Source organism: Sebastes fasciatus, chromosome 14 (assembly GCF_043250625.1).
Source record: "Sebastes fasciatus isolate fSebFas1 chromosome 14, fSebFas1.pri, whole genome shotgun sequence".
NCBI classification, from domain to species: Eukaryota; Metazoa; Chordata; class Actinopteri; order Perciformes; family Sebastidae; genus Sebastes; species Sebastes fasciatus.
Genome location: NC_133808.1, coordinates 24,760,001 through 24,783,360, shown reverse-complemented (window position 1 = coordinate 24,783,360; position 23,360 = coordinate 24,760,001). Strand labels below are relative to the sequence as shown.

General features: G+C 41.7%; 1 protein-coding gene across 1 annotated transcript in view; it reads right to left on the bottom strand.

The window, feature by feature from the left end:
- Positions 1 to 23,360, bottom strand: part of wnt6b (wingless-type MMTV integration site family, member 6b) — a 23,745-nt gene continuing 385 nt past the window's right edge. Inside the window, exons 2-4 of the mRNA XM_074659789.1 lie at positions 13,684 to 13,904; positions 5,076 to 5,380; positions 1 to 3,804 (exon numbers count right to left, since the gene is read on the bottom strand). Coding sequence (XP_074515890.1) covers positions 3,343 to 3,804; positions 5,076 to 5,380; positions 13,684 to 13,904 — 988 coding nt within the window. The 3' untranslated portion in view covers positions 1 to 3,342. The remainder of the gene's footprint in view (positions 3,805 to 5,075; positions 5,381 to 13,683; positions 13,905 to 23,360) is intronic.

Sequence of the window (23,360 nt, the reverse complement as noted above, 5' to 3'; positions counted from 1 at the left end):
AATGTTTTACATTTTATTTGAATAGTGTTTTGAACGTGACTCACACACGGTGGTTTTACGTTAAATGAAAATGCAACATAACATCCAGATATGAAATGATTTCTGAAGAATACGAAAATGAAGAGCATAATGAAACGTGAAGCAAACATGAGAAGAAGAATGTCTTTAAATAGATAACAAATCGATGTTAAGTTGTTTGACACAAACACAATAGTTGGCCAAAGACGGGTTGCTTTATGTAGTTGCCACTGAAATGTTTTGTTGTTTGAAAAGCATGTCAGCATGATTACCATGTACTGTATATTTATGGCCCTTTCATAACAAGTGTGTGAGAGTTTATGTTGTTGTTGATATCATTCTAATATTAAATACATGAGCTTTTCACGGAAATACTCTCAGTTGCTGAAATAGTGATCATCCAAATAATAACTTTGACTATATGTCTTGCAACTGCAAAATATGAAACTGTGGGACCTTGTTCATACAACTGGATTCAGGATCAAAATGTATTTCTTCCTAAAATGCTTTCGATGAATATTTCAAAAATAAATTTGACTATAGTCTCTTAAATGCAATGCCAAATTCACACCAGTGCGGTGAACTGCCATGCAATATAAAGCTGCAGCGGCCGCCTCCGAGTTCAGCGAGGTGCGGCCGTTTGATTATGCGGGGAAGTGCGGCCAAACAAAAGTTGGGAAAAGTTCAACTTTTACTGGTGAAATGCGGTCAGAGAGGACCTGCAACCAATCAGTAAACAGATCCTGTGACTCCTGGTTCGTGTTGATGTATGTTACAAAACACCTTTTTCCCGCCTGAAACACATGAATGTCTCTCGGCCGCAGAAAAATTTAATTATTGCGGCGAAACGCCCTTCGCCGCTGCCTGGTGTGAATTCGGTGTAAGGATAACTGCTAACTGTTACTGAAAATATACTGTATACCAGTGTTTTTTTTTACTTTGGAATTAAAATTATGTTGGTCTAGTTGAAACGTTACTAAACAAAGCTACACGCACATTAATCATATAAAGTGTTTGGGAGATATTGCCCACATTACAGCCATCCTAAAACATGTCACTAATCAAGGTGGTCGTTTGATTTTGCCCCTTCAAAAAGCTGTCATATAGAAGATATTGAAAGTAACTATGGTCAAGCCAGCTCTGAATCATGATCGCCTCCTGAAACACAAACATCACCAACTGTGAGATCAGATCAAAACAAGCTGAACCCGAACACTCAGTGAACTCAAACAGCCTTAACAGAACAAGTGGAGGCAATGTATTATTATAGTTCAGTATACTTACTGTACATTGGTAATAAAACGTAAGTGTTAATGAGATGACAGGTTTATGGGAAACATACTTCCTCTGAAAAGGAACAAATAAAAGATCTTGTCTGCCTCACACAGAGACAGAGAGTCAAAGAGCATGTGTGCTTTCAATAACCAACAAAATGCAGTTTAACGTCAGACAGCAACTTGAAGATATAGGCCTGTATAAAAAGTACTGTCAGCTGAAGGATACGGTGATAACTGGCCAACCTGTACAAACACATACTCAACACTTTCTCTCTCACACACACACTCACACACACATATGCAAATACAGTATCAAACGAAAGCTAACATCCAAAGTGCATTATTACATTAGCCCTGTATATCATAACAGATAAACAAAATACATTATATACATTTTCTCGATACCAAACAATGTCAAAGGTTGCTCTTTTGGTTTAATAGAAACAGACAACCGCAAAAAGGTTTTATTGCCAAGCTATTGAGGAAGTCCGCGGCAGCCAAAGTGCTTCTGAGAGAGATGGAAGTGAGTAGTCTTGTCATCATATCTTTATATAAATAACAGTCTTTGCTGGCAGGCCAAGTCCACACCTGCTAAACATGGTGTTGACAGCTAGCATTCTTCAAATATGATAATGTGATACCATTTCCCTTTTTTTTGGTATATGTTTGACGAAGTAGCAGAAAAAAGAAAGTCAAGACCAGCATCTTTTTGTATTTGGTGTGTGATATTCATTTAAAGGCTACAGTTACTGTAACTGAGAGACAGATATATATCAACCTTTATAAAGATTTGGGGTAAAATGTAAAGATGCTCTGATTATTGCTAATAAGAATATTATATTGGGCCATAGTGAGATCGTTAATCTTTCTATTGATCCTTGATCGTTCGCTAAACCCCTCCCACAAACAGCAACTGGCCAATCATAGCTTGGCGACCGTAACAGGGCATGGCAGGCCTGTCAAGCTTAGGGTTTCTCCACATGCTGAGATGACGTGATGTAAGAGTGATGCTCCGCATATAAAGAGTTTGCAGGGCGGTGTTTTTCTTTTTTAGCCTTTCCAAAACCCAAAAGACAAGCGTATAAAGAATAGTTGCTCCAATGAAGGCTGCAATTGTTAGCATGCCCGGCTAAATGGCTTACTACCGGTAAGCTACTGCAGTTGCATCCAAGACCAAGTATCATTTGTTTAGTAAACTGTTCCTGTTTTAAAACAAGACAGTTGGAGACTGCTTTTACATCCAGCTCATCAGCTACAGCTGATAAAATCTGCCAGTGACAGTTATAACTTCACCCGGCAAAACTGAAGCCTGCTTTTGTCAATCTCTGTCTGAAATCAAGGACCCATTGTTGCAAAAAATACTAAGAATTTTGAGTGGTAAATCTTGCGCTGTTATTGTAAATTGTATATGTGAGAATGGGAAGCTGCACAGGGGTATTAACTAAGGGGGACGGGGCTTAGCAAACGGTCAGTTGGGGAAATTCCATAACCAAATGAGGTGCATCAGCACAAGGTGAAGTCTGAAACTCTTTGGTTTTAGATGGCAGTCAACGTCGAGCTCTGTTGTTGAACTGGAGGTGGAAGTGACACTAAGAAACCTCCGTGCATAAGTCCTCCTCTTTCATTGAGATGGGATATACAAATTGTCACATTCTTTGGTCCTTTTTCATACACAAGAAAAAGAAAAATAGGTAGTTCAGAAAGAAACATTTCTCTATATGACTTCTTTTAGTCCCCCATTGCCATTGTTTCCATGTGGTTGCATTTACTTTCTGTACCTTTTGAAGCTTGGCCAGCAACTCTTATGACTGTCAGAAATTCCTGGGAACCAAACAGCCAGAACTGGGATCAAATACTATATGAAATGAACATCTTTGGGGCATTATCTGGATGTGGCTGGTGCAAAAACGGAAACAAAAAGGATCACCATGAAAATCCAAACCCTATCCTTCTTCCACACTAGCCAAACTAAAGCAAAAACCTCAAAATGTAACAGAAGTTTATTATAATCAGCCAAGTCATACTGACTGCTGTCGACCTCAGTTCATCAGTGACAGAGACTAAGCTCTTTCCGGACCAAGCACTTCTTGCACTGGACCACACAACACCAGTGGAACCGACACAGGCAGTTCTCCTCTAGCACCACCGTTTCCTCCCGGTAGCCACGCTCGCAGCACAGCAGGTCGCAGCCGCTGATGTCCATGGCTGTGCTGTTGCACATGCGCCCCCGTGTCCCCAGTGAACCAGTTTTCCGATTTGCGAGGCAGAAATCGGGCGACTCGTCAGAATAGATCAGATCCTGCTTATCCGGCGGCTTTATGTTCTGGCCGACGGGGATCAGGGTCTTGCCGTCGTTCCCGCCCATCACCTTGGAGGCGCCGTTGAAGCGCTCCAGCAGGCGGTCGCCCACCTCACGGAAATGAGGCATCTTTTTCCAGCATGTGCGCAAGGTGCACGACCCCGACAGGCCGTGGCACTTGCACTCTGTCCGCATGTAGAGCTTCACCGCCTGGTAGTGGAGGTGTGGGTGGGTGTCAGAGAGTTGAAGGAGGGCAAATGGGGGATAAATAAGGAGAAAGGGAGAAGGTTGATCAAACAGAAAAAAAGGGGACAAAGGAAACTTTTTTAAACTTCTACCCTGAAGTGAAGCAGGACTGCTTTTTGACTAAATGACAAGTTCCCTAAAGAAGTATTTTACTGTTGTGTTCTCATGATATATCACGGACAAAGCCACTGGATCACACACGCACACACACCTACACACACTGATAGATAGGTAAGATAAAAGCAGACGCTATTCAGAAGGAATTTAACTCCCCAACCCCCCTCTCCCTCCATGTTGCCTCTGGCCTTCCTACATCTAACAAGCCTTGACAACAGATCATTCACTTATACTGCACATAATTAACCCATCACACACACACACACACACCTGCCCGCTCACACACACACACACTTGCAAAACGTGTGTACAAGTGCACACGCGTGCTTGCACATAGACATTTGCACGCATCACAGCACGCTTATTTCTCAACCTCTAGGCATTTGTGTGCAGATCTCTCCTTTTGTTCAAATGGTTTGTTCGCTAATGCTACAATTGGACCATGTCCCATGATCCTCCCCTCTCCTCTCTACCTGCCTTTGACCCCAACCAAAGTGAACTTTGTAACTCTGAGTTTCGGTTGTGCATGTGTCAACATTTCTGCAAGTGGGTGTAACGCACACTGAGACGAAACACTGACAGCTAAAAAAGAAAAAAGTGATCTGGAAGATTTACCGAGCTATATTTCAAAATGAACGTAATTAACGTTGCTACTTTATCTCTACTCTTTCGGTAGCACGTTGTCGGGGCCATACTTCACTCGGCGTCCATACGGCCAACAATAGAGGAACTTAAAACTTGTACAAGGGGCTGTGGAAACGTTAGGAGCTACCTGCCTCGGAGGCTTGAAAACAAAATGTGTGGCACGCTCTTGTTTTTGTGTTTCAGAAACCTGATTCTTGTTAGAATATCAGCTTACGCCGCTACACAAATATGGCTGGGGGCGATGTCTTTCTCTTTTGCATGTTCGTGGAATGATGGAACATTCCACAGGACAAGCAACACCTCTGCTGCTAAAATCTTTGAGAGTATAGTGAAATATCACGCCTGAGTTCAGCACAGTAGCGGTTAAAATACATTTGTTCACACATTACAGTTGTGTTTAATGTATTTCTAACTAATTCAGGATGGAAACAGAAACTGCACAGACATACTGAGGTATTAATTCTGAAACTTACCAGCCGCCCGGCCTCGTTGTTGTGCAGGTCAACGAGCGTCCTGATGTCACTCTTGCCCCTTCTCCTCTTGGCATCCATAAACTGTTTCGACTTCTCATAACCAAACTCCACATCATCTCCGCATCCCCCCCACTCCCACTTGACTCCGTCCCCAGGGGGGGAGGAGGAGGACGGCCTCGGAGGTGCTCTGTTCCTGGTCGCCTCGCAGCCACACTGCAGGAGGTCTCCCATGCTGCAGGCCTGGGTCACGGCGTGGGTCACACCGGCCGCCGTGATGGCATAAACAAACGCCGTCTCCCGGATATCTATGGTAAAACGGATAAGTAAAAGAGGGGTTTTATTGATTTTATTGATTGGTTCCCAAGTTTGGTTTGCACACAAGTGCCCAGAATGCAAGATACACTGATATCTGATTGAGAAATCTGTTATGATTTCACCACAGTTTAAAGGAATAATTCATAATCCAAATGCAAACTGGCACACCATCTCAAAATACAAAACAGAGGATTGGATCCAGCATTTTAATTATGACATGCACAACATAAATACCTCCACATTACACCACACCACATTCAGGGTTGTGTTAGGTAGACGGTAACACCCAAGTTGCAAAACTCTTGCGAGATGGTTATGGTTAGGATAGGTCGTCAGGCAACAAGTCTCGCAATAGTTTTCACACTTTTTTGGAACTTGGGGGTTACCTTCTAGACACAACCCACATTCAGACATCTGTTGATCACACTCAATCAATCACAGGATAACAACTGGGGGGAAAGAGAGAGCACTACAAGTGACAGAAGCTAGTTTCCATCCATCCATCCATCCAACCAGGCGTCTGCCTCTCCATCCAGTCAGTTCATATGGCAGCTACATGGAACAGGATAAAAGCACCTTTCTCTCAATCCTGGTCCATTAACTACGATCTCATTGGATTTGTGGTGCTGAGAGGTCGGCTATTTCTCCCTCTCTTGTACACACCACAGCTGCTGGTTTATTTCGGGTGCGGAGCTTAACACTCCTGTCTGAAGGCATGTCCAACCACAACTGCAAATTGATCGTCTGTCCTCGCCGGTGGCTCCAGCATCGTTCTCACTCTCGGCTCAACACGTCTTTATCCTCAGTTATTGCAGCTATGAAAGAATCTCAGAGACCTACCGGGCTGAATGCTTTGTCGTAAATATCTTATGCATTCTTTGTGCTCTTTGTCCAGTCAAACACTGGCTATGAAAACCTCTTTCTTTGGTGGGAAATCTTTATTGATGCATAACAAATCTAATATCTGAAACCTTCCAGATCTTTCAGATCATATTAAACCTCTGTGTTTAGCTACTGGGATTAAATGAAACATTGCTTAGGAACATAATAATAACAAAAAGGAAAGAGCTGGTGATATTCTAACTGATGCTACTAACAAGTAGCCTGATAAAGCCTGATATATCTTATTCCTATTTGCCATAGAACGCCAAGGAGAGCGCTGTTTATGTCCCGTGCGTTAAGTTTCACTTTCACGTTACGTTCAGCTGTTTGTTTGTGTCGCGCGTTCACAACGTTCAGTTACATTTTTACAAATGTAGTAGTTTTCAACCCAACCATGTAGTTCTTTCCTAAACCTAACTAAGTGGTTTTGTTGCCTAATCCTAAAATGACGCTTAGGGGTGTGACACAGCGTAATTGATGAGACAGGATGAGAACGTGCTGCAGCGCCACAGAACTGAGACACAGATTAATGCTTTGCTGAATTTTGCTCTGTTCACAGGATTTGTTGACAATAAGACTGTCAATTTTGCCTGGAAACAAGCAAGCTGTGGGAATTGTTCAGGACATTGATGAGTCAATGGCAGGACTCTGCCTAGATAGATGAGGAACTAGGGACCGAGCATATGCATGTGTGTGTGTGAGAGAGAGAATGTGAGGGAGAATAGCCACTTAGCGATCCATTGTACGTGTGTGCGGAGACTAAGGGAAGGACTTTTAAAGAGCTGGAAGGCGGTGAGCGTGCAGTCACCACCGTCAACACTGCCAACTCCATATCGCATGATTCAGTGAATGGGATTCATTAGGAATGGTAACACACACACACAGAATGGGTGGCGTGCGACGAGACCTGCACACCCCAGCGCGCCGTGATATCAATACCAGCTGTACACCCCAACACCCAGAGATGTCTCCAACGCAGGCAAATCTGTGTGCATTTGTGTGTGTCGATGTGTGAAACGTATTGTTTTATTTAGGATTAAAGCATTTATGACTTTTCACAAATAGTCTGCGTGTCTAATGTTTTGTGTGTCTTATTTTGAAGCCTAAATCCTGTGGATTTCTGATCTCATGGTTTATTTGGGATTTGCTGTGGTTGGTGGCAGATTAACTAAATCACTTAATGTTATTTGTGTGTGACTTTATATGTGCACGGTGGTGCATGGTGTGCTAGTGTACACCCTGCTTGCGGCTCAGTTAAAGACCACACCTTGCTGCTCCTGCTGTTCAGCAGAATTGGGCTGAGATTTTCAGGAGCAGCAACATACTCAATTCAAGATGTGTCTTCTCCAAAACCTCCCTGGTTCCGTTTAGAGACACGTGTGTGAAATCGGCACACAACTCAATATTAATACAATATGGAGATAGCAACATGAGCTGTGTCCAAACAAGCTATGAGCCTGTCCAGATGTCCTCAGATGCACTGGTGGAACACTGTATTTAGCATCTGCACGAGGGAAATGTCATGTTGATAGTCATTTAATTCAAGCAAAAAAGTACTTGAATCTGAAATTGTTATTGTGGTTTATTAAAAAAGTAACCTGGAGCTGAATATCATCCAACTAAAAGCTGCCAAGCCACAGAGCGTAAGAGGAAATAAAAGGTTGAAAGAGAGATAAAGTACAGCGATACAGAGAGAGGAGTATTGTTCTGCGCAAAAGAAGCTATCAAAAATCGGATGATTTGAGGCACCCTGTTTCATATTTTCCTCGGAGACATGAATTCCAAACAAATTCTACTGCCACGGCGGGTGTCTGGGCCTGTCTACGTCTGCTTCTAATTCCAGAAAGGCCTTTATGCAGGAATTAGCACATATTCTTTTAATACTCTGACTCTCAGGACATATGGGATGTAAAAGCTGAAAGTAGTTCGATATAAAATCCCCTCACAGTCCAAATAAGCATAGTTTAATAAAAAATATATTAGTTTTCTTATAGAGAAAGGTGTTAATTCTGAGGATCATCTGTTTTAGTGGATTTGGTGACACCTACAGTGACTGTTGCTCACATCAGGTGCTTTTTCCAAAGACAGCGAGGACACTAGGAGACTGCAATACATCCTGGAGCATCTAGTCTACCAGAAAGTCTATTTGGACGAAGTTGTCTGTTGTGGCTGAGGCTGACTGTGAGCGCCATCAAATTAGATATGATATTAAGTCATCGCCAGTCTGTAAATGTAAAGAAACTATGAGCTAAGTAAACTATTAGTTGACAAAAAGTAACAAGTGGAAATAAATATGAGCTAATGTACAAGAAAATCTATGTAACAAAAAATAGAAGAACATCGCTGCATCATTTTGTCTGGCAAACATACAGTACAGTGGATATACTCATTTACTTCAAATACCAGTTAAATACGAGAAAACACCAAGTGTAAAGGTGTAAACATGTGTATATACCTGTCTCTACACCTGTGTGTCTACCTGTGAAAATCGTTAATTAGAAGACCCGATAGACTAGTTTAATTAATTTGCAACCAGCCCAGAACAAGAGTCCAGAACAATACTCCACACACACACATACAGTACACAATCTATCATGACTTTCAAAGAGCAGCAACATCTCTTATGTGATTACCAGCATCACTGTACAGTATGCTGGCTGGCTCAAACTGCCAGTCATGACCGCTCCGGGGTCTGTATGTTATTTAAACACGGCGGGGAGATCAAGGAAAAGATGATGATAACTACCAATTAATGACGAGATTAGACCTCGTGTTGAAGCTGAATATACGTGGAAGGTTTATGTCCAGAGGAGAGAACATTTCAATTCCAATGCAAAATGAGTTGTCATTCATCATTGTGCCGACATGTTCATTCATTCGCACTTTTTGCAATAAAGGTGCGAGATGGCAGAGTTTCAGTAATATTGTGAAATCAACTAAAATCCCTATTATACACACACACACACACATTTCCACACCTATCTCCCTCGGCTTCTCTCTCTCTTCAAGTGGCTTCATGCAAAAGTGTTCAAGTCAAAAAGCAGACGTGCACCATGCCAAATGAATGTCTGTGTGTGTGTTGTTTTAGCCATACAGCTGGAGATATGATGTATGCAATATCGTGTTCATAATCTAAAGCCTTACGCATGCATGCATCCTGGCTGTACAGTTCTCATACAGAATCCCTTCTTATCTCATTACTCCACTGACAAGCTTTACAATCAGACACATGTTGACATACAGCAGCCGTGTCTCTAGCTAATGAGCACACCACACGACACAAGTACTGCACGGTTTGAACAGTGGGTGAAGATAGCCCGGAGGTGTTTTTGCAAAGTGGGAAGCAGAAAAGGACGTTTCAGCCGGATTGGCTGTGTTCCCAAACACCCTGTGGCTTTGTTTTCACTGTACAGTTATAACCCTAACACAAGCACACAATGGAATATTCTTTGTCCAGGACGTCATCACTACCACGTACTTAAAGCAGCATTTAGACTATATGATAATCAGGTGAGGTTAATTTGCTACAAATGTCTACTAACAGTATATATATGAACGTGCTTAAGAGTGACACACACTCTACCAGCCCGTTCTCATTCCCAGGGCGTCAAATACCGACGCTTTGTCACGGCAGTCGGCGTTAGAGACCGACATACAAGGCATACAAGACGCACCGAGCTTTGCATCAACTGCAATGAAAACCCATCCGCAGCAATATTATCAAACGCTCAGGGAAAGTGTGCTGGGAGTGTGGTGACGTAGCTTCTAAACGAAAAGAGACACCGGGCGATCGGTAGGGGAGGTGGATGGGTCCAACAAACACAAGGCTTTCATCCAGGAGACCGCTGTTCATGTTCTGTTTGTTCGTGTCCCGTGTTCACAACGTTCAGTTTCATTTTCACTGTACAAACGTAGTAGTTTTAAGCCCAACCACGTTGTTTTTGAGAACACATTGATTCTACAGCTAAATAAGGCAGAGATGAATGGACTGTAAGCTATGCAGACTGCAGCAGCTTTCATTAGGATTGTCTAATTTCTCTACAAAGAAAAACTCCTGTCATTAAAATAATTTGAAAGAGTCTATTATCACTTGAGGTCAATGAGGTTAAGTAAACCACTTAGGGAGAGTGAACATTAAATACAAAGGCACTTTTATTTTGACATTTACTGCTACTAGTTCATGATAAACAGCCATTAAGAGCAGATCCAGGTAATTGAGGACAAAGGCTTCAAAACAGGGGAGCACTTTGGCTTCCCTTATAGACAGCCAGGAATTTATGATTAATTGCTAGTCTATCCTCTACTGGTAGATTCTTGTCCTTCTCTCTTCCTCTCTTCCTCTCTTCCTCGATCTATCTTTGTGTCTGCATTCTTTTTTCTCCTTCTGTTTTTTCCTGTCAGAGAGCAACACCGGCAGTGTCAAATGAGATAAGAGGATAAAAACATACTTTTTAACCATATTGTCGGGTTCAGCTACACAAGTTACTGACATATAATGTAAACTTTTCTGATGATGTGAGGCCACATGGTGTCCTTTAATGTGACATGTTATCCTCAACGGTTCATATGATCTCTTACAAAAAGTTATTCCTCATGTTTTATTTCTCCTACGAAAGTCCAGCAACGTGTCAATTATTGCTTGTTACAATGCATACAGTCTTTTCAAAATAAACTTCTGTCCTCACAGGAAACAACTTAGTTTGGTTTAGAAAAAAAATTGTGGTTTGGGTTAAAATAACTAATTGAATAAATAAAAAATAATTGAATGTTGACTTCTTAAGGGTACAAACAGCGGCCTCCTGGGTGAAGTTCTGTGTTTTTTGACCCACCCAGCCACCTCAACCTCCTCTCTACGCGGCGTTTGTCACTCTTTATGCTTCCTGGATCACAATTACATGGATTATATACAAATTGAGTGCATTACTTTTCGTAGGTATATCTACGAACAGTGCATGAGAACAGCCTGTATTATTGAAGATGAATGGTCCGGGATATTTAACAAATACAATGTGAAAATGTACCTTGTGTGGTTTCGAAAGAGGATGCTTTCAAGGAAGATTCTGCATTTTAAGTGGCTATGTGTTATGAGCTTAATATGTGATTTAAAAAAAAAGATCTTATCAATTACAATTACACAGAACTGAGAATGAAAATTTGATTTCCTACTTTTGCTTTCTGTGCATAAGAAATATAGTATATTAATGCATTAATGCATATAATCAGCTTTCTGACTGCAACATACAACAGAACTAAGTTTGTAAATCTGCAGTGTTTTGATCAGGACAGACACTCCACACAGTCCTTTTAGAGAACTTTGTCTTTACAAATGATAACAGACCTCTCCCAGGGTATAGACTGTTCTGCCACGGAGGTCTTCTATTTTGATAGCGGGGACCAGGAAAAATTTTTTTGACAAACGAGAGATTAACAAGATTTGCACCTTACACATAAATGTTAAATGCGTACAAACACGTATTCCGGCTGTCAACTTTTTCTTTCCAGTACAGGAAAATGTTAAAAGTTTACGTCACAGTCAAACGGCATTTTAAGAGTTTTGTTCTTCCTGAAGGGAACTTGGATTTTTTTTCTGTACGCTTACGCCAAGAAGTAATCATAAGTTTTCCAAAATGGGAAAGTTTTGCATCTTTGATGTAAAAAGTCCAGAAGATTGAGAATAACAATTCAGTATTGACTGTTATATAATGTCATGGAAAATGAATATGATTAAAATGTCATGTGCTTCTTCCTTGAGACATTAATGACAGGCGAGCACAAAACTTCAGTATGCACAACTTGTAGGAATGAGACCCAAAATGGGTTTAATAACATGCTTGACACATTCGTTGTATATTAATATCGGTTTTTCCCTGTTTGTTGACTCAACACGGAGATAAAGGCTCTCTGTAGTAGCACTCAAAGAGGAGACAGGCAGCTCTCTATGAATCTAATCATACAAGAGAAAAACCAACACAGTAATTGGAGAAGACCCAGCGGTGACCCAACATCAGTTATATTACAGACTTCAAAGAGCTGGAGGAAGATGTTAAGAGATCTTAAGAGAGATGTTAAGAGAAAAAGGCAATTTTAGCTGATCATTTCAAGCGTGCCCAATCTGATGAAGAGGAGAGTCAGTCAAGTGTGAATACGTCTGGTCTGAAATACAACAGCTGCCCTTGTCTGTTGGAGGGCCATCAGACGGGGATCTGACCTCAAGTTGATGTAAGGCCGTCAGCTGCGGTCGTGAGGTCGTGGGTTCAGATCTTAAGGTACTCACGGCTGAAAAATGGGACATGACAATATTTTTAATGTGTTCTTTAAAAACCATGTGACAGGCTTTTGGAAGGGCTGATGTGGAGAGAGCCGCAGAGATGATTATGGGAACTTCCCATCGTAAGTCTACTGTAGGTCAAGGGTCAAAAATCCATAGCACTGAGTCACATGCAAGTGTTTTCAATTTTAACGAGTGGCTGAACAAATCCAAACAACTGCTATGACCTGTTTAACACAATTTGGTTGATGCTCAATATTTTGGAATATATGCTTATTTGCCTTTTTGGCAAAGAGCAAGATGAGTAGATCGATACCAATCTCATATCTGTCCATTCAATATAAGGCCACAGAGCCAGGAGACAGTCAGCTCAGCTTCGCAAAAAGACTGAAAACAAAGGGAAACAGCTAGCCTAGCTCTGTCCAAATGTAACAAAATCTGTATACGAGTGCCTCTAAAGCTCACTAATTGACACGTAATATCTTGTATATTGCTGTATTATATATTGTATTGCTGTAGTTATAAATGGCCCTCCATGCTCAGGCTGGTCTCACCAAATGGCGTATGAATGACATTGTAATTTGTAAGTATTTTCTAGTGCAATAACAACGCCTTTGTTGCTTTTGCCGTGTCATGTGTACGACATGCAATCTGTACGCTCAGAGCTAGTGATGTAGAAAAAAAAGTGAGAGAAACTGCTTAAGGTGGGCAGGAGGGGAGGTGCATGGGTCCAACAAACACAGGACATTCAACCAGGAGACTGATGTTCATGTCTGAAAGGATTTTTGAGTTCTTTTGAAGTTACATTAGTTGACGTTGGTGATGTGTTTTCAGGTACTTCTGTTACATTGCTTACACACATATTTTACTTAGTTAACATACTTATTTTAAACACAACCAAGATGTTTTTCCTAAACCTAACTAAATGGTTTTGTTGCCTCAACATAACCACGACCATTTCACGGTATAACGACGTGGCGTTAAATGACACACGAAAAGCAGTTTCACAAGCCTGTGACGTATAAATGACACACAAAAAGGTTGCATTATCATGACACGTGGAATGTCCTTAAAATGTTCTGCTACAGGAGAAGAAGACAAACAAAGTTATCAACAAGCCAAACTCATTCCTCCCTCACTCACCTTGCTGCAGTATTTTGCCAAAGTACTTGTTGTGGCTGGTGCAGTTCCACCGGCGGTACCTGAACTGGTACTGGCACTCTCTAACGCCCAGCCTGGCTCCTTTGGCCACCTCGCTGACGATCTCTGGTTGAGTCTGGCACAGCTCAGCCTGCTTCCCCGCTAGACGCTTCGCCTTCCTGCAAATGCTGTTGGGGTCCATCACCAGCGGACTGCCCACCGCCCTGGAAAACATTTAAACAATGTTAGAGAAGAGAATAATCTCTCAGTGACACCATATCAACAGCAAGTTCTCACTTTTCATATTGTTGAGCAACACCTGTTAACTTAGACGCACAGTAAACAATGTGGCTGCACTCATCAGCAGCCACAAACCAAATGCAAGCATAGTTTTCTCTGTGGCTGCTAAGCCTGCCAACTCTGCCCACCACTTCTCAGCTGTGGCGACAATGTGCTTCTTGAGACAGGCACGTGGGAGACAACAGAGCACCGAGGTTCCCAGAAGCATCTCGGCTCTGACGTCAGATTCGCCAGTCTGCGTTTTTGTTATTGGACTGCATTCGGGAGAACTGTGTGGTCCTCACAAAGTTGGAAGTGAAACAGTTGGACGTCTCTTAACAGACAGGCCGTGTACAGTTGATCTTAATGCTAAGTTGATTTTGGTAAACCAGAGGGCAGACTCTCTAGATTTCCTGATAAAACAGCCTCTCTGGAGATTTTTGGAGCAGTTAAGAACTTCACCGCTTTAACCGCACATATCCCTCGAATCAGCGCTGCTAAAACAATTCCCAGATTTAAATGAAAAATATACATATTATGTTACTAAAAAGAAGAACAAAAAATGAATGTTTAAATGTGTTGCAAAAATAAATCAAGCGTGTCTCGTGTAGTGCAAATATTTAAAGCATTTAAATATATATACTGTACATAAATCTTGTATTTGATGAATACAGACCCTGGACCTCCTCGATAGCTTTGACAGATGAGTGTATATAATAAAGATAAATAGTTTATTCTAACTCTTAATGGGAAAGAGGGGCTTGGCGCTGCCACTTAGAAGCACTGCCAGCATCTGTGGCCACTTCAGTGGCATAAAAGGAAAGCGGCTTTATGAGATGACTTTATTTCCATTCTTTTCCTCGTCTCCTTGGTTTAGCTGTCCCCCACTCACCCTCTCCATGCTGCTAACTATGTACATACAATTCCTTTTCTCACATCAACCTTTCATTTAATCCATCAACCTTTCATTTACTCCATCTCTCTCTCGACTCTTCTCCACACTTTAAATCAGTGAATCTCAGCAGATGTGATTCCATAGCTTTTACCATGAAATAGGAGTCAGAAGGGGTGTGCACGACAGAGAGAGGGAGAGCAAAAGACTACCTCATAGGTTTTCATTCAGCCTTGTCCCTGTTAATCGCACCGCCTGATATCATTCATCTGCTTCGAGAGTTTGTTTTAAGAAGCAGAACAAACACTCTCTCCAATCCCCTCTCCTGGCGGTCCGATACCGAGCAAGACATGTGCACACGCACGCATGCACATTCATCCTTGCACACTGCATTTTTGAAGGTTTTGAAAATCTAATTTTATCTAAATAACGCTATTTATATGACAGACTAACATGTCAACACGTGATTGAGTGAAAACGTCATTCACAGGGAATCTTGTGTCAGCCAAACACATCACGGAAAGGTAGGCAAACTGACAAAAATACTGTTATCCAGCAGGCCTTCAACATGTGATAATGGCAGACAGCACGGATTACAGTTATGGTTTCCTTGTAATCCATTCTAATAATTCAATTTGTCCGAAGATTAGGGGGAGTAAATGTACCTAATCCTGCAGCATGAGCCATGATAACTGGGGTGCAATGTGGAAATTCTAGTAAAAGATAATAAGTGCATCGACACACAAGCATCCGAGCATGCATGCAGAGTCTACACATGCAAATATGTCTGTATACAGACTCCAGGGACACCCACGCTGCATTCCTTCTATAATTATTGAGAGTGTATTGACAACATCGCTATGGAAACAATGCCGTATTTTCAATACAGGTGTTATGTGTGTACAATTCGTGCGGAACTGTACGTGTGTATGTGTGTGTTCTCCTCCAGTGTGTGCGTGTGGAAGTCACACAGATAATGAAATCACACAGACTGTCTGTATGTGTTAATTAGCAGGTACAGGTACTTAGCAACGCACACTAACTCTCAACAACCACTCATTATATATACCCACTGCTATCGGGCTGTGTGTGTGTGTGTGTGTGTGTGTGTGTGTGACAGAGAGAGAGAGAGTTGCATGCAAGTGTATTTCTATTCAGTATGTGTCGATCTTTATGGATGTGTTATATTCATATATTTATATTTGTGTTTGCTTGTTTGTGCCTCTGTGTGTGTGTGTGTGTGTGGTGTGTGTGTGTGTGTGAGTGAGTGTAAGTGAGTGTGCGTCTGTGCTCGTGCGTGTGCACGTGCCAGGGGCAGCGCTGGGAAGCCAGCTCTGTCAGCAGCTCACAATAGCCTGCCTGGTTTTTACAATGGGAGGTGTAGAGTTGTAAAACTAGTGAATGTACTGGATGAAGTTTGGATGGATTCCTGGAAGCAAAAGTCAGAGACAGTTAGAGAGCTCTGACAACGAGAGAGAAAAGTTTCCTTATGATCTTCTGATCTACTGCAAAGTGGGCTGGTGAAAGAGAAAAAGAGAGGTTATTTCTGGTGGAAGAGCAGACGCAACAATGATTGTAAAACAGCAATTTTTGTATGCACTTTTCCCGAGTGTTGAAAACTGACCGATTATATGTTAAAGAAACATTAATATAATGTTTTGCTTTCTCTTTGTTCTGTTTACATGTTTGATATCGGCACTGGAGAGTAGTCCTGGAGATTTCATAATGCAATATTAATATGTAGAATGGACTTATCTTTATCAAAAAAGAGAGAAGATACTGCTTACACAGATATAGATCTGTGTAAGCAGTATCTTCTCTTCTTTTTCTTTCATATGCTGCCATCTTCTTTTTTCTTAAGTGCCATATGATACAAGTTAATTAATTTCAGCAGCATCTTCTTAAGACTGAGCAGCTGCACAACAGTTGCAAAAGGACAATGGAGAAAGACACTGATCAGAGCAGAGACATGAGCAATAGCAGGACTTAAAACTAGTTGCATGCTAATTACATAGCTGACCTTTACTTAAGTCAAGTTATGTGAGTTTTAACAATTAAAACAGATATCAAAGTGAGTACGGATTAAAGTAGGTACATAAAAGAAAACTGTGAAACCCCAGTAGGATGAAATCATCCCTTCATTTTGATTGAAGGCTATTTTTATAATCCCTACGGTACTGTCTTCAATATAAGTTTAGAAACAAACGGGGCATGATGGGGGTAGAATGGGAATGTGGTCTGAATCGGAAGGTGGAGTGAACTGAGGTGGAAAAGCACATTGCCGGCGATACAGTATACCCAAAAATGGGGTGCAATAATTGGATAATAGGATGACAGTAAGCGCCCAGCATTCTTGCCCTTGTTTGGAGATCGGTACATAAGAGTGTGCATCCCTGCGAGGTTGAATAAGATACTGGAATCCTTCAACGTAGAAACCGGAAAGTGCATGTGGCAGGTGCAAAGAAAAGCAGAAGTCTTTAATAAATTGATCACAACTAGGGTGGCTTAAGGAGGTTTATGTGCACAATGGACATTACTAAAGACGTCAATCTACTTTTCACTTCTCTGTTTTGGTTTTCATGGAGCAGAAGTGGACAAAATGGTGCATCTTTAACTGTACACTGTATACTGTACAACTATTGGCCTGACTCAAATCCTACTAGAAATGTCTCATGTTTGTCTCCTGCTCGGTGGCCTTCTGCAGCCTCAGCATCTACTGCATCATATAAAGATGAAAGTGACCCTATTAAAGCTCAAATTCTCAGAACGAGATGCTTCAGGTGGATACATACACATGCAGTTTGCACACAAAATCCTGCATATACAGTATACAGTACCCACAAGCAGACTCATTCACTACTGTGCAGGCATGCACAGAGATAAAAGCACACTCGGAGAAGGAACTACGAAGCCAAACAGTAATCAGATCCTCTTCGTGCAAAGTGCCACTGTCATTTATGATACATCTCTTGAACAGATAGCTCGGTGCAAAACACCATCCAGGACGTGCAGTCATTGATATTATCAGGGACTTTAAGGAAACACTGTCTCGCATGAATAGTTCTTCATGATGATAAAGTCACAAAACAGAGACGGGGGGGTCATACATCGAGAGATAAAACAAGACAAAGCAACACAAATACCCAAATAAAAAGCAATGATAGCAGGATAATGCTACCACCTGCCACAAGCTGTTAGAATCCAAACCTTGCTTTAAAAAAGGCTTAAAAAATCTAAATAAGATCATATTGGTGATTTGTTTTTACATTAGTTTGTTTTTTCATATTGTGGCTGTAAATTGGGGAAGAAACCCTGAGGTTTCATATAGAAATAGATGCCTTATTCAGTGTTTTCTGAGCCCAGAGGTGGGTCAGAAAGAGATTAAACGTTGGTGCTCAGAGCGACCTCAGGTTTCATTAAGGATCTCACGGCACCATAGATAAAGTGCTGTACTGTACGGGGCCCTTCTTTTTTTTCACTCCGCCCACGAATGAGTGAATTTCATCCCTCCTTAATCCCTCAAGTATGCCGGAGATGAAGACAGTCACGACAAGCGCTAGTCTGAGACGCCACAGTGTGAGAGAGAATATGAAAAAGAGTCAAAGAGAGGCAGCCAAAAGGAGGGTGTTTAGAGATAAAGAGAGATGGTGAGGGGGTTCAGTGTGGAATAAGATACAAAGAGATAAAGTAAGGGGATTAAGAAATGGAGATGAAAACCAAAACACATGTAAAATTTGTCTGGTGTCCCAAAAATGAAAAATAGATATGAATAAATTCAGCAGCACTTTGCCAATGACCCTGCGAGGACGGTGTGAGAGGGTCTGTGTGCCCTCAATAACTGCTTCTCTGCCTTCCTGACCCTGCAGTCTGGGACACGTTGATCTCTTTCAGACATGCTTGATCATGTTGTTTTGGCTGATGTAAAACATGGTTGAGAACAATGCAGTTTGTCTCAATAAAACGTTACAGCGCTCATAATTTGTAATGCAATGCACCCAATTTAAATAGTAGCAATAAAGTGTGACCAAAGGGAAACCAACACCACCAAAGCAATTACACAGAAGAAAAACATTCATTTTGTTCTGTTGTAACAACTTGGTACAGTGGCACACCCAACTGCGCTGCCAGCCAAAAGATACAAATCGTCCAAGAATGGATGTATTCAGATGAAAAGTAGGGGTCGGAAAGGTGCGTGGATGTTTGTGGGGCTCTATAGCTTTATGGAATATGGAGAGCAGAGCTAAGTTGATATGAAGGCTGGTGCTTTTTGTACCACATAGACATCTTAGGGTGATTTCACATCAGGGACCCGGGCTCGAATCAGAGTACAGGCGAGAGGGTCCTTAAAATATACACAATAGTAGGTGATAGAGTTGGGCGATGTTTGTCATTTTATTTAGCTAATTTGTTGTTCACCATTTCACGCAGTATGACAGATGATATCAGAAAACTATGATAAAACCGGTACAACGGAAACGTGAAAGGTAAGAAAGGACTCAAAACTCCGCAGCAACTCCTACTTTACGCAGGCAGCTTGATGTTAGCTTGCAATGTTACACTTACATTTCAAGCTGCCTTCTGCCGACCCCAAAACTGTGAGAACTGCTTTTGCCCCTGCTTTTACCCTTTGCCCTACATATTTCTGACACTGGAACACATTTAAAGTATGAATGCCCACAAAAATGCATGCATGCTCAAAAGCGCAGACACACACACACACAAATACACACACACACATAAACACGTTTAATTCAGTTCTCTCCCTGATGCCAAAACCACATCGTCATTTAATCTTTATCTGTGCCCATCTCCCTGGTCCTGATTACTCATCTAGCTTTTCAGACCAGGAGTGGAGCAGACAAGATAAGATCTGTTACAATGAAACTCTCCTCTGGTGATGATGGCGGTTCTGACTATAGAGCCTGTCTGTGTGTGTGAGCGTGTGTGTGTGTGTGTGTGTGTGCATATATTTTCCCATAACGGTATGACTGAGTGTGTGCATTTGTGCATTTCTGAGTGCATGTTAAACAGATTAACCACTGGGTTGGAGATGTATTTGGACTGACACACACATAAACACACAATGCAGAGAGCTGAAACACACACAAATGCAGTGTGTGTGCACCTGTAGGCCTGTGGCACGCTGCAGGCGGGCCGTCGGCCAAACTGGGGCTACGACACACACACACACACACACATAGAGCAAAGCTGGCCCTGTTAAGCACTGCAGTCAAAAGCAGTATAAGAGAGCAAAGACATTCCTCACCCCTCTGAGTCTGTGAGCTGTGCTCTCTGCTCTCAGGCCAAATGATTAGAGCGCTCTAATCAGCAGAGGCTCTGAAAGGACAGCTATCTCCCCGCATTTCATCTCTCTCTCTCACTCTCTGTCCATCACTGCAGCTCTCTCTCCTTTCCTTCAGCGACAACCTATCTGTGCGATAGGTATTTTTTCCTTCAAAAGACAAGTACGGCTAAAGACACGCAGAGACACCGAAGAGGAGCGAGCATGAGACGGACAGAGAAAGAGAGATGTATGATGGTATGTCCAGCAGCTTTCAACAGAGAGCATCATTGTCCTGGCAGACTGGGGAGAAACCCACAGGTGTGGCTTCACCCTAGCTGCACCACAGTCGGCCACTGTGTGTGTGTGTGTGAGTGTGTGAATCTGTGCACGAATGTGTGTGCGAGTAAGCCACTGAAACAAGTGAGTGAGTGAAAGAAGATGACAACGTATGTCAGTGGGGATAAAAAGGAAGTAGCTGATTCCTTCGCGTTGATTCCCTTAATCCACCACAGCTTTATTTAAAATGAATGTCCCGAGTCCTGCCGAATGTGCTGCCAGCAGAACGCTGAACACATGAACATCACAGAGATTGAATATATTTTTAAAAAAGGTAGTCGGAGCTTTTACAAATTAAGCTTCAAAAATCACGATGTGTTATTTATTTTTTTCATTCCTTCTTACATCATCTCTTCCAATTGATCACAACACAGATTAGGAACCTCGTCGCAAAAAAAAAACGAATTATGCTTTGGTTGGTAATAATGGTAGAGTGATCTGTAAAGGTAAAAAATGTACAGTATTCTATTATGGTACTGTATAGGGGTGTAACGATACATCGATCTGGATCAACAATCAATGATCAACAATCCAATATCGATGCAAAGTGAAAACATTCATACATATCATCGTCTATAAGATACGCCTTTATCTTGAAATTCACATCTGTGTCACCATTTCTGTCTGAGCGGTCCCTCCTTACCAGTAATATAATTATAAAATCATATTTTAGTTGCTCTTTGTGAGTTGATATAAATGTAACTGATTGTGTTAAATGGATATATATATCATCTCATATTGATAACAAGGCCCCCAAATTGAATCAAAATCGTATCGTGGAAGACTTTGTGATATCAGCAAGTATTGTATTGTTGTCCAAAGAATCAATATTTGTAAGATTTACACCCCTAGTACTGTATATATCTTATATTGTAGGTATTTTTATAAATATCTTTCTCTTTTTAAATTGGATTGAGTCCTTCTAGATGACAGGATTTTACCAGATTTTGCCCAAATATACAAAGTGTAGGAAGGCAGTGTAAATGACTGACCCCTTTAGGGACATTGTTTTTCCATCCACAGCTGGGTCACAGCACAATTCAGCTACAGACCAGCAACCCTCTGGCTAAAAGTGACTTGTCTTTGTCAATACTATGCCCTCCATCCACACTGAGGCGGAATTTTTTCTTATCTGAAAACTGAGCTTTACGAAAACTGTCTCCAGTAACCCCATCTCTGAAAAATCCGGTCTGAGCTTCTGGAAAACGATCACAAAATTCTTCAGTGGGCATGTTGCAGTAAAGTTACGAAGAGTTAACGTACCTAACTTTCTCTGTGATCAGTCATTTGAAACGTCTATAATGACGATCAAGCGGCACACATTGTCACCAACCTGTATCCCTGTTGACTGATTTTGTCAGACGACTTTGCAATCATAAAATAGTGATTCAGTGTTGCAGTGCAGGGGTTTCTGTAGCATGTTTGCGCCAAGATCCAATTACTGTTTCAAGCTTGAATACAACAGAATAATATGTAAAAGAGGACAAATTATGAGTTTGGCTTCATGAAGACACACTAACAATAACGATGGAGATCATGGGGTGGACAAGAACGGAGATTTACCCAGCTGAGACTCAGCAGACTGTGTCTGTCCTTTAACAGATGTTGGCTTTGATGCACTCTTGTAGTTTGCCAACAAAAAGAGGACAAAGAACAGATTTTGAACTGTTTAGGCGTCTAAGTGTGGATGTAGATCTTTATGAAAACATCCTGTCTTTTATACATGTAATCTGCATTTTCTTTTTCAGTGACACCCCAGAATGTAACATGCTTTCCGACAGGAGAGCTTGAACCGATGTCCTCCACCTTATGGTCCGTCACTCATTTTTTCCCCATATCCAATAAGTTCTGCAGATACTGACGGAAACTATTCCTTTTTCCTAACAATGGTAATTCTCTGTAATTCTAATAAATCCCCGCAGGTTACCTGCATTTACCTCAAACGATCGCATGTGAAGTGAGAGAATAATAGAAAAGTTGAAGTTCAGAGACACGTCCTGTGAAGCTGCCAGTCCATCTGCTAGTCACACAAGGACATTCAGCAGACTTTCACAGCCGCTGTGACACTACAACCCACATTGACCTTGACTGGGCTGTGAATGAACAGTGGGAGGATTCGCTGGGAAAAAAAAAACATCACAAAGCTTCACATTCAAACACTGACGCTTTGCAGAAGCGTGTGTGTGTGTGTGTATAAAAGAGAGAGAGAGGGAAAGACAGCTAGAAATATTGGATGTTGTCTAATGAAACATTGCACACAAGACAGTGAAAGTACCACACAGACAGACAGACAGACAGACAGAGACCCACATGGATAGAAAACATGTTATCAGCAGATCTGCAGGGTCTGTCTGTCTGTCTTTCTGTCTGTCTGTCTGTCTGTCTGTCTGTCCGACTGTCACACACCTTGCAGAGCTGAGCCTATACGGATTGTTTTATGATGACATATCCACTGCGCCTAGAGGGCCACCTGACATTCCTGACTCTGAACCCCCACTACACACACACACACACACACACACACACACACATACACACACACACCACCTCCACCAGTCTCCTCCATGTATTACTGCAGGGCAATGAACAGCAGACACCTCTCTCACCACCCTGTTCCTCTGTCTCTTTGTCCTTCACCCTGGGGACCCATATATCTCACTGAAATGTATTTTGACTTGAGGGTCTCATGATCTCTAGGTTACAAGCACATATAAAAGCTTTGTTTATGTTAATATTAGAGAAGGACATACAAAGAATGAAGTGTGAATATTTTTTGACAACATGTATCTTTTATAATTTCTAATCTATCTGCATTTTTATGGATTCTCTATATTGTGTCTTTATCTTTTGTATTTGCATCCTGCTCTTGCAGCCTTGCATATTATGCTG